Source organism: Rattus norvegicus, chromosome 8 (genome assembly GCF_021556685.1).
Source record: "Rattus norvegicus strain SHRSP/BbbUtx chromosome 8, alternate assembly SHRSP_T2T, whole genome shotgun sequence".
Lineage (NCBI taxonomy): Eukaryota > Metazoa > Chordata > Mammalia > Rodentia > Muridae > Rattus > Rattus norvegicus.
In genome coordinates, this window is record NC_141541.1 from 116,287,841 (window position 1) to 116,300,236 (window position 12,396).

General features: G+C 39.7%; 1 protein-coding gene across 24 annotated transcripts in view; it reads right to left on the reverse strand.

Moving 5' to 3' along the window:
• Rbm6 (RNA binding motif protein 6) overlaps nucleotides 1-12,396 on the reverse strand; it is a 100,029-nt gene that overhangs the window by 81,874 nt on the left and 5,759 nt on the right. For 12 of the 24 annotated variants that reach the window (XM_087562379.1, XM_087562370.1, XM_087562357.1 and 9 more), the window contains exons 2-3: nucleotides 6,059-6,165; nucleotides 4,797-4,907 (exon numbers count right to left, since the gene is read on the reverse strand). Coding sequence is in view for 4 of the 24 variants with exons in the window: in XM_087562357.1 (XP_087418483.1) it covers nucleotides 4,797-4,840 (44 nt within the window). In the remaining 20 variants the exon portion in view is untranslated. 24 annotated transcript variants of the gene reach the window in all.

The window sequence follows — 12,396 nt, forward strand, 5'->3', positions numbered from 1 at the left end:
CTTTACACATTTTGGCTTTGGTCAAAGATCAAGAGACAGCCATACAGGGCAGTGTACAACTATTAATCTCATTACTTGGAATGTTGAGGAAGAGGATTCTGAATTTTAAGGCTAGTCTTAAAATGAGAACCTATTTCAACAAATCAAAAACAATCAAGGAACTTAGGTAGGCGATTAGACACTGAGGAACATGAAAAAAAAAAATAAATAAAGACGGCTTAAGAGCTATCTACTGCTTGGCAGTACAACAAAAACATAGATTATCAGAACCAACTCAAGTTTCTCCTCTCAAGACATACAAACCCTTCTAAGCTCAAACTATACCAGCACAGTACACCACAGTAAAAGTCAAAGACAGTCTATTCTAGGTAACTCAGTTCAGGAGAACTAACTGTTCCAATAACATCACCACTCCCTTTGTATCTTTTTTTTTTTAATTTATTATTTGTGTGTTATATATGTACATGTGTGGGGTGCATTTGCATGGGTACTTGTATGCAGAGGCTGGAGGAGGACACTGGATATCTTCTATGGCTTTTTTATGACAGAGTTTCTCACTGAATCTGACATTTACAGTTTAAGCAAAGTTAACTGGACTGAGCTTCCAGGACACTTCAGTTTGCACAGGGGTTACAAAAACATGTTTTGTTTTGCTTTGTTATTTATGTACTAGGAATTTAAAATCGGGTCCTCTTGATTTCATAGCAAGTACTCTTTCCCAAGAAGCTGTCTCCCCAGGAGTACCAAGCCCTTTCATAAAGTAAATAGATATTTAAAACATTAACCTAAACATTAGAATAATACACATTTAGTGGATTTTCAGAACAGAAAAGCTTCTATTGGTTCCCAGTAACATTAACATAAGATTAGTTATATCTTTTTGGTTCATCATAAACAAATTTAAATATTCATTAACCACAGTCTCCCATACTTAAAAATCATTTAAAGTCATTCATTAGCTTTCTAGAATACTCAAGCTTCCTTGGACCCTCTTGGAATGACTTCTGAGACATCTCAAAGTAGGCATTTTTTTGACCAGAACACATCCAGCATTGTCCTTAAATACTATCATGAAGATTTAATCTTACCCTTCTAAGTGAAGCAGATCTAGAGTAACCTACTACCTTACAGTTCTTATATCTAAATTTTATAGTCTAATCAAAAGCCAGCTCTATTAATATAAACCAGCAATAGTGCCAAGAGTGGTGGCTCATGCCTTTTATTTCTGTGAGCTCAAGGCCAACCTGGTCTACATAGCCAAGTTCATGACTAGCCAGGGCTATAGTGAAACCCTACCTCAAAACAATGAGGGGTTGGGGATTTAGCTCAGTGGTAGAGCACTTGCCTAGCAAGCACAAGGCCCTGGGTTCGGTCCTCAGCTCCGGAAAACAAACAAACAAACAAACAAACAAACAAACAAACAAACACCAATGAGCACCAGTGGTTATAGCAATTATTTTAAACTAATGTAAAATAATTTTGGAAAAAAAAGTATTTCAAAGAGAAAATAAGACGTTTTCCTGCAAAATACCCTTTCTTATTTTTTGAGTCTCCCAAAAATGGATTGCTATCTCCCTCTGGTCAAAAACCTTAAAAATTAGACATTAATGAGTTGGGTAAAGACAAGAGGATCTCTAGGATCAAGTTGTAGGACAGACAGGACTATATAGAGAGGCTCTGTCTTAAGAATAAAACAAAAACAAAACCAAAAAACCAAGCAAACAAAAATCCAAGCATTCTGAAGGCAGAGTCAAGAATTATGTAAGTTAGAGGCCAGCTTGGTTTCACTGTAGGTTTCAGGCTCACCAGGGTTACGAGTGAGATTGAACATAAAAGATCAGGAGTTCAAGGCCAGTCTGGCCTACACAGAAAGATAAAACAAAGCCAACAATCAAAACTTTAAAAAGCCAGGTATGGTAGCTTATACCTACAAAGAGTATTCAGGCTGAGGCAGGAGTCTCACCTCAGGGTCAAGGTCAGCCTGAAATAGAGTGAAATTCTGTTATATTAAAAAAAAAAGAGGTTGGGGATTTAGCTCAGTGGTAGAGTGCTTGCCTAGGAAGCGCAAGGCCCTGGGTTCGGTCTCCAGCTCCGGAAAAAAAAAAAAAAAGAAAGAAAAAAAGAAAAAAGAAAAAAAAAATAAAAAAAAAGAAAAAGAAAAAGAAATGAAAAAGAAGAGGAAAGAGGGAAAGAGAGAGAGAGAGAGAGAGAGAGAGAGAGAGAGAGAGAGAGAGAGAGAAAGGAAGGCAGGCAGGCAGGCCGGCCGGCCGGCCGGCCAGGCTTGAATCCCAGCACTGAAGAGGCAGAGGCAGGAGTATGTCTGAGTTAGCAGTCTACAAATCAAGTTCCAAGACAGCTAGAGCTGTTACACAGTGTAACACCCTCAAAAAAAACAAAAACCAACAAAAAAAAAATTTTTGAAAATTTTTTAAAGCAAGTGATAACCTACAATAAGCAAATAAAAGTTTAAGTTTAATGGTTCAAAGACAAAATATTCTATAAAAAATAATTTTAAGGGGTTGGGGATTTAGCTCAGTAGTAGAGCGCTTGCCTAGGAAGCGCAAGGCCCTGGGTTCGGTCCCCAGCTCCGAAAAAAAGAACCAAAAAAAAAAATAATAATAATAATAATAATAATAATAATAATAATAATAATTTTAAAAGAAGCTTTGGCTGGAGAGATGTTCATTACTTAAGACGACTGACTTTTCCAAAGGATTCCTACACCCATATGATGGTTCATAAGTTGCTCTAACTCCAGTTCCACAAGATCTGATGTCCTCTTTTGGTCTCCACAAGTACTGAATGAATGTGGTAAGCAGACATAAATACATACATACATACACACACACACATACATACATAATATGGTAAACAGACATATAAATACATACATAAAAATAAATAAATAGGGGTTGGGGATTTTAGCTCAGTGGTAGAGTGCTTGCCTAGCAAGCGCAAGGCCCTGGGTTCTGTCCCCAGCTCTGGGGGGAAAAAAAAAATCATTCTTTTAAAAAATGGGTGGTGTTGGTGGCACACGTCTTTAATCCCAGCACTCATGATGCAGAGCCAGGTGAATCTGAGTTCAAGGCCAGCCTGGTCTACAGAGTGAGATCTAGGATAGCCAGGGCTACACAGAGAAACCCTGTCTTAAAAAACAAAAACTGGGGCTGGAGAGATGGCTCAGGGGTTAAGAGCACTGACTGTTCTTCCAGAGGTCCTGAGTTCAATTCCCAACAACCACATAGTGGCTCACTACCATCTGTAATGAGATCTGATGCCCTCTTCTGGTGTGTCTAAGAATAGCTACAGTGTACTTAAATGTATATAAGTTGAGAGAGAGAGAGAGAGAGAGAGAGAGAGAGAGAGAGAGAACAAAAACCTCCAGGGTTGAGGATTTAGCTCAGTGGTAGAGCGTTTGCTTAGCAAGCGCAAGGCCGTGGGTTCCATCCTCAGCTCCAGATAAACAAAAAAACAAACAAACAAACAAAAAACCAAAAACAAAACAAAACAAAACAAAGGTGTTCTTAAACGGGGGATTGTTCAACAGAGCCAAATCTACCTAATATTTTTGAATGACTACTTAAACCACCTTATAGAAATAGTCTGACATACAAAATAATTATCCATAAATAGACTAAGAAAACAGACAATAACATAAATATTTTTAAATCTTACATATAAGCACTGATTTAGACTGGAGTTTGACTTTTTTTTTTACTTTATTTAGTTTTTTGAGGCAGGGTCTCTTTAAGTAACCTTGAATGTTGTGGAACTCATTATGCAAACCAGGTTGGCCTCAAACTCACAGAGACCCACCTGCTTCAGTCTCCTCAATGCTAGAAGGAAAGGCGTGTGACCACCATGCCTGGACAAAGTTCATATATAAAAAGTCAGACAGTACGTATACTGGACTGGGGCTTTATTATACAGTATCTATCACAACTATTCAATCTATAACTGCAATATGAAAGCAGCCACACACAACTTGTAAATAACTGAGCATGGCTATGTTTTGATAAGTTATTAAGTAATATTTTAAAAATATTGCCAGGTATGGTGGCACAAGCCTTTAACCCCAGCAATTGGGAGGTAGAAGGAAGCAGATCTGAGTTCAAGTCCAGCCTACTCTACAGAAGAGTTCTAGGACAGCCAGGCTACACAGAAACCCTGACTTGGGTGATGGGCAAAATGGATCAGCAGGTAAAGGAACTTTCTGCTAACCCTGAAAATTTAAGTTCAGACCCCTGACCTATGTGGTTGAAGGAGAGAACTCTCTCAAGTTGTCTTCTGACCCTCGAACCTGTGCAATATAGTACACATGCCTACACACATTAAAAAAAATAATAGAAAATAGATAAATAAATATGAATGAATAAATGATTTTAGCCAGGCAGTAGTGGTGCATGCCTTTAATCCCAACACTCAGGAGGCAGTGGCAGGCAGACCTCTGAGAGCTGAGGCCAGCCTGGTCTTGGTATCAAGTTGCAGGACAGGTAAAAAGGTTATCAAGGAGTTAAGGCTATAGCTCAGGGCCAAAGGATTTGCCAAGCACACAGGAAGCCCTGGGTTCTAACCCAATTTCATATACATAGAAGTGAAGAGAAACAGACATAGGAAAACACCTGGCACACTGGTTATATACTCTCAGTCAATTCAGAAATTACCAGAAACTTTACAAATATTTTCTAGTTCTAAAAAAGCTTAGTTATTTCTCCACAAAAATATCTGCCATTATAAGCAGGCCAAAAGTTGTTATAAATACCTGACAAATTCAATATTTAAAATTTAAGACTTACCGAAAAGGTCCTGTTCTGTTAGCAGATCGAGAATCCCCCCACATCTCTTTCTATGTCAAGAAAGCTTCAGTAAGTAGATATTTTTCCTACCAAACTCTAGCAGGGTAGTACCTGTACAAAATAAACCACAAGTGAGTACTTTAGGACATGAAATATAGGCTAAACTACTTAATCCTTGCTTGCTAATTTTATCATGGATAAATTCAAGTTTATTTTCAGAAGTCACTTTAAAATATTTATACAGTGTTAGTGAGAAAGCTCAGTGGGTTACAGCACTTTGCCCAAAGCCTGACAGGCTGAGTTCAATTCCCTAGATCTATACAGTAAAGAGAACCAACTCCCAAAAGTTACTCTCTAATTTCTTCAAACACACACACTTAAAAAAATCTTTATAAAAATTTTTTTCAGCCTAGGGTGGTGGCACATGTCTTTAATCCCAGCACTCTGGAAGCTGACTCTTGGATATCTGGAAATTCAAGGCCAGTCAGGGATACACAGTAAAACACTGTCCAAAAAAACAAGTTTAGAGCTGTGAGACGGTCAGCAGTAGAGCTTGTCACCAAGCCTGACCCCTTTTCCCCAGGACCTAAAGTAGGAGGAAAGAACTAATTCCAATTTGTCCTCTGATTTCCACAAACACGTGGTATGTATACAGACAAGAACTTTTTTTTTTCCCCAACTAAAAATGTGTGTTCTGAGCTAGGTAGTGGTAGCATTTGCCTTTAATCCAAGCACTCTGGAGGCAGAGGTAGGCAGATCTGTGAGTTCCAGGCCAGCTTAGTCTACATACAAGACATGTTTCCAGGACAGCCAGAGCTGTTGTTACACAGAGAAGCCAGTACTCAAGAAAAAGAGGACTAGGGGAAGGGAGTAACGGAGAAAAGAAAAAATGTGTTGACTCCCACAGATGACTCTGACCTTCATACAAGTCATGTAAGATGCAAACACTCTCACACAAAAAGTATTTAAAAGTTTTACTTTCTTCAAAATAGTGAACAAGGAATATTTCACTTCCAATAGTTCTTTCCTGAGTAATTTTTTCAGCACTCACATGTCCACTACTAGAAAGAGCATCTTAGGGGTTGGGGATTTAGCTCAGTGGTAGAGCGCTTGCCTAGCAAGCACAAGGCCCTGGGTTCGGTCCCCAGCTCCGAAAAAAAAAAAAAAAAAGAAAGAGCATCTTAGCATTAACCTCCTCCTTAGTCTGTGTGGCTACTCCTATACTATCTAGCTCAGTTAATCACAATACTTATTATCCTCACCAGTGATTGCTTTGAAGACAGGCATGTAACCTAAATGAAGCTGAGAACTTATCTCCAGGACTTTTCTTGTAGCTACTGAAAGGTCTTCATGGATTTATAAGGGTTTCCTAAATGTGACACAACAAATAAAAGGAAAAATAAAACGTACCATCAAAATTAAATACTTTGTACATCCAAGGACACTTGATGTCAAGAAAACAAACAAACAAAAACAATCCACAAGTCATGAAAAAGGCTGACATGAAGTTTTCAAGGTCTAATTCATCCAAAGAACAAGCAATAACCATTGAAAAAAGCTAAAGGGCATATGGCAAGATGGCCAATTAGGGTGAAAGTCCTTTCAGCATAAGCCTGACCACCTGTATTCCATCACTGGACACCACAGTGGAAAGAGAAAAAAGCATCTCTCAAAAGTTGCCTTCTGGGGTTGGGGATTTAGCTCAGTGGTAGAGCACTTGCCTAGAAAGTGCAAGGCCCTGGGTTCGGTCCTCAGCTCTGAAAAAAAAGAAAAAAAAAGTTGCCTTCTGACTTCCACACATATACGTGGGATGTTTCCATACTCATACACATTGCATACAATAATAATAAATCCAACTAAAATTGGGCTGATGAGGGCTGGAGAGATGGCTCAGAGGTTAAGAGCACTGACTATTCTTTCCAGGGTCCTGAGTTCAAATCCCAGCAACCACATGGTAGCTCACAACCATCTGTAATGAGATCTGATGCCCTTTTCTGGTGTGTCTGAAGACATAGACAGTGTACTCACATATATAAAGTAAATTAACCTTAAAAAAAAAAACCCACATTGTTTAAAAAAAAAAAAATTGGGCTGATGAAATGGCTCAAAGGATAAAGTACTTGCCACCAAGCCTGACAACCTGGGACTCAAACAGGGTGCAAAGAGGACTAACTCCCAAAAGTTGTCCTCTAACATATGCATACACCATGGCCACACCCTCACTCACACAAATAAATAATTAAAATGTAAAAAAAAGTAAATAAAATGTAAAAGAAAAAGTCATCTTCAAAGCAATAGGAACACTGGACAGTATTTTTATCCTCTCTTGCCCTCTACTTCTTCAATATAGCAGTAAGTTTGTTCTTTCAGCAGTACAGTCTACTTCTGAGTTCCTTTGTAAGAAAAGAGCAAATAGGGGCTGGGGATTTAGCTCAGTGGTAGAGCGCTTGCCTAGGAAGCGCAAGGCCCTGGGTTCGGTCCCCAGCTCTGATAAAAAGAAAAAGGAAAAAAAAAAAAAAAAGAGCAAATATATTTGCAAATTATTTTATTCTTTTGTTCTGCCCTGTCCAGAAGGAGAGGGATATCTGGAGAACTGATACAAAATGCGTCTTTCTATTTCATCTAACAGAATTCAAACAGAAACCTGTGCCTTTAACCTTAGGACTCAATCAAGCTATAGGTGCAGATGCCAATGCTAACAGATAGATAAGTACTTGGAGATCAGGTCATTCAAAAGCAGCATGTAGGAGCTGGAAAAGTGGCTTAATCAGAGAGATAACTCAAGCTATGATCAGACTGATTTAGCCATAGGTGACTTTGAATGTCTGAACCTCCTGCCTCTACATTTCCAGTGCTAAGATTATAGACAAGTGGCTTGCTATACTAGGCTTTCTCTTTGTCTTGTTTGTTTTGTTTTAACTATTGCTGTTGATCTGCTTGGCTTTTATTAATCATGGTCTCACACTATAACATAAGCTATCCTTGAACTCACTATGTAGCCGAGGCTAGCCTAGAAACCAAGATAATCTTTTGTCTCAGTCTTTGAAGTGTTTGAATTAGTACATGAGCTACCACAGCTAGTTTGTTTTAGCCAAGGATGACCTTACCTCCTAATCCTTTGGCCTCCACATTCCCAAAGCAGCATACAAGTGGGTACCACTACATACAGGAAGATGATTCTGATAAAGCAACTGAGGAAAAGGCTCCAGCAAATCAATCTACACAAAATACTCCAGACAAAATTACAGAAAATCAAACAGAAATGTAAAGATTCAACATCTTCAACACCAAGATCAATAAGTCAAGAATCTTTCAAAAAGCAGAAAGAGCCTGTGATTCGAGTAGAGACAAGCCTGATCTACACATCAAGCTCCAAGACAGCCAGAGCTATATAAGAAACCTACATAAGAAACAAACGAAAAAAGCAGGAAGAGGGGGAAAAATCCTAAAACACCAAAAGCACCTATTAAATATAAAAGGTAAAAATTCAAGAGAAGGGGCTGGAGAGGTAGCTCGGCAGTTAAGAGCACCGACTGCTTAAAGCAACAGTGTACTCACATAAAATAAATAAATCTTTAAAAAATGTTCCAAGAAAAAAGGAGGCTCTCTTCACAAAGGAAATTTATGAACTGCTTCAGGATGACTGACTAGCATACTATTCAAAGATCTCTGGCAATGGAGGAAGTCTCTTTAGAAAACAGTTCAAAACTGGGCATTGTGATAAACACCTATAATCTCAGAAATAAGGCAGAGGAAGGAGAATGAAGAGTTCAAGGTTATCCTAGGCTATGTGGCAAGTCCAAAGGCCAGTCTGGGTTACATGAGACTGTCTCCCCTCATCCTCACCAAAAAGAAAGAAAATAGTTTAAAGTTGCATTCACTGGCATACATCTATAATCCCAGCACTCAGGAAACTGAGAAACTGTTTCCAAAAAAAAAAAAAAAAGTTAGTTGAAATTTTCTACCCAATTACATTTCTTCAACAGTTCAAAGTAGCTGTCTTTGTCATTTTATAAAGAAAACTTCTCTACCATGTTTGATAATGTCAAGATAATTCATGTGGTGGTAAAAGTGCCTGCCACATAGACCTGATAATCTGGGTTCCACTCCTTGAACCCACACAAAGGTTGAAAAGAATAGATTCTACAAAATTGTCCTCTGACCCCCATATTCCTCCTCCTCTACCACACATGGAAGGAAGGAAGGAAGGAAGGAAGGAAGGAAGGAAGGAAGGAAGGAAGGGAGGGGGGGAGGGGGGAGGGGGGGGAGGGGGAGGGGGGAGGGGGGGAGGGGGGGGAGGGAGGGCGGGCGGGCGGGCGGGCAGGCAGGCAAGCAGGCAGGCAGGCACACAGTCTCAGGTGGTGGTGGTGGCATAAGCCATTAATCCCAGAATTTAGGAGGCATAAACAAGTGGATCTCTTGGGAGTTCAAGGACAGTTTGGTCTACAGAGCTAGTTCTAGGACAGTCAAAGCTATGCAAAGAAACCCTGTCTATAAATAAATAAATAAATAAATAAATAAATAAATATGCAGAAAAATAGTACTGAGAAGTAAAAAACAAATTCTGGAGAAGAAAAGTACACTGCTTATAATAAAAAGCTCACCATGGATTTCAACAATAGTTAACTGAGCAAGCAGAAGGATCATAAAACTTGAAAATAGGACAGTACAAAATTAACAACTCACAGAAGCAGAAATGAAAAGCATGATCTAAAATGAATGACAAATATTACAAATGAAAGAGCATCATCAGACCAACATATGAAGCACAGGATTTCCAGAAAGAAGAGAGGGCTGAAAAAGTAGCCAAGTAGGGGCTGGGGATTTAGCTCAGTGGTAGAGCGCTTACCTAGGAAGCGCAAGGCCCTGGGTTCGGTCCCCAGCTCCGAAAAAAAGAACCAAAAAAAAAAAAAAAAAGTAGCCAAGTAGATCACTTGATTATGATGCATTTGGGCAATCATTCAATCCCTAGCAAAGAAGAAATAAAATTTTAATTTTGTTTTTGTTTTGTGTTTTAAGACATAGAAGCTGGGCTGGAGAGATGGCTCAGTGGTTAAGAGCACTGGCTGCTCTTCGTGAGGTCCTGAGTTCAAATCCCAGCAACCACATGGTGGCTCACAACCATCTGTAATGGGATCTGATGCCCTCTTCTGGTATGTCTGAAGATAGCTACAATGTACTTATATATAATAAATAAATCTTTAAAAAAAAAATAATATTAAAAAACAGGCAGAGAAGCCAAGCTGGTAGCTCAGGTCGCGAACACTTAAGAAACTCAGCAGGACTATCCCCATGAATTCAGCCTCATTTACATACTGAGTGCAAGACCAGTACTGGGTTACTTAAAACTGTCTCACAAAAATAAAAGACAGCAGGAGGGAGAAATGGCTTAGTGGTTGAGAGCACTGGTTGTTCTTCCTACGAACCCACACAGCAGAGCCTATAATTCCATTTCCAGGGGACCTAACACCTTCACACAGACGTACATACAGACAAATATAAAATAAAAATAAACCACAGATACACACTGTTGACCAAAAAAAAAAAGAAAGAAAAAAGGAAAAAAGAAAAAGGACAAATGATTTATCAACCAGATAAGGAAAAGATAGGAAAACTGAGAGCTTTTAAGAAATGTAGTTTGGGGGCTAGAGAGATGGCTCAGTGGTTAAGAGCACCCGACTGCTCTTCCAGAGGTCATGAGTTCAATTCCCAGCAACCACATGGTGGCTCACAACCATCTGTAATGGGATCCGATGCCCTCTTCTGGTGTGCCTGAAGACAGCGACAGTGTACTCACATAGATAAAATAAATGAAATCTTTTAAAAAAAAGGGGGGGGGGGGGGCTGGGGATTTAGTTCAGTGGTAGAGCGCTTACCTAGGAAGCGCAAGGCCCTGGGTTCGGTCCCCAGCTCCGAAAAAAAGAACCAAAAAAAAAAAAAAAAAAAAAAAAAAAAGAAATGTAGTTGGGGGGGCGGGTTGGGGATTTAGCTTGTGCCTAGTGAGCACAAGGCCCTGGGTTCGGTCCCCAGCTCCGGAAAAAAAAAAAAAAGAAAAAAAGAAATGTACTTTGGGATGGAGAGATGGCTCAGCGGTTAAAAGCACTGACTGCTCTTCCAGAGGTCCTGAGTTCAAATCCCAGCAACCACATGGTGGCTCACAACCATCTGTAATGGGATCCGATGCCCTCTTCTGGTGTGTCTGAAGACTCATAAAAATAAAAATAAATCTTTAAAAAAAAAAAAGGAAAGAAATGTAGTGTAAGCTGGGTGGTGGTGGTGCATGCCGTTAGTCCCAGTGCCTAGAGACAGAGACAGACTGAATTTAAGGTCAGCCTGGTTTACAGAGTGAGTTCCAAGGTCAGCCAGGGCTACACAGAGAAACTATGTCTCAAAAAACCAAAAAATAAAAAATTAAAAAATGTAGTTTAGTAACCAAAGCAAATACAATTCCTCGAGGACAGCAAGATAGGTCACAGGTAATAAACACTATTTGCTGCCAGTCTGATGGCATGAGTTCAATCCCTGGGATTCACAAGAAAACAGATTCTAAGTTACACTCTGACGCTTGACAACCATCATACTTTAAATTTTAAAAATAAAAAACAAGACACTAGTCATAAAAAATACAATTCCTAGATACTAAATAATCTCAAACTATTATCAAAGTTTAAAATACTTTTACTTTTTCTGTGTATGCCTATTTGCCTGCGTGTGTATTTGCTCACCATGAGCAAGTTGTATATGAGTAGACAAAAAGAGAGCACCAGAACCCTGGAGATATCATGTGGATACTGGAAAACAAACCAGGTCCCCTGGAAAAGCATCAAGTACTCTTAAGCAATGAACTCTCTCTCTAGCACCTATTATCAAAGTATAAATGGGAGCCTGATGTATGAACAGCATGACAACAGAGGTCAGAACGTACTAAGGAGTCACCTACATCAAATAGTTCTAAACCATCAACCCTACAAGACACAAATACTAGCCTAGCTTACTGACCACACCCCATACCTATCACGTTCTACGCACAGGAAAGAGTAGATGGGCCCTGTAGTGAATTTTGAAAATACATGCCCAAGTGAAAATGTAGTAGGCCCAGATTCTGGAACTAGTAGTTCAAATATCCAAATGAGAGCTGTGAAAGTTCAAGTAAGAAGAAATAGTTTTACATTGGAAATGGCTCACCTGGTCCTCAGAGGGCGAGCCTCCACATCAAGTTAAAAACTACATTCCTAGTCATGTCCTTCTACATGAGTTCTTTACTTTCAGTTTAGCACAAGAATACCCCTCCACCCCATCCCCCAAATCTAAACAGGTTTCCAGGTTAGCCAGGACAAGATGGCTCAAACCTAACACCCAGGAGAGAGAGGCAAGAGGACTACTATAAATTAGAGCCGGCCAGGGCCAGCCAGGTGTGATGGCTATAATCCAAGCACCACTAGAGGTAGAAACAAGAGCTGAGTGGAGTGTGGTGGCACATGCCATTAGTCCTAGCACTATGGAGGCAGTTAAGAAAACTTACTGTTGGGGTTGGGGATTTAGCTCAGTGGTAGAGCGCTTGCCTAGCAAGCGCAAGGCCCTGGGTTCGGTCCTCAGCTCC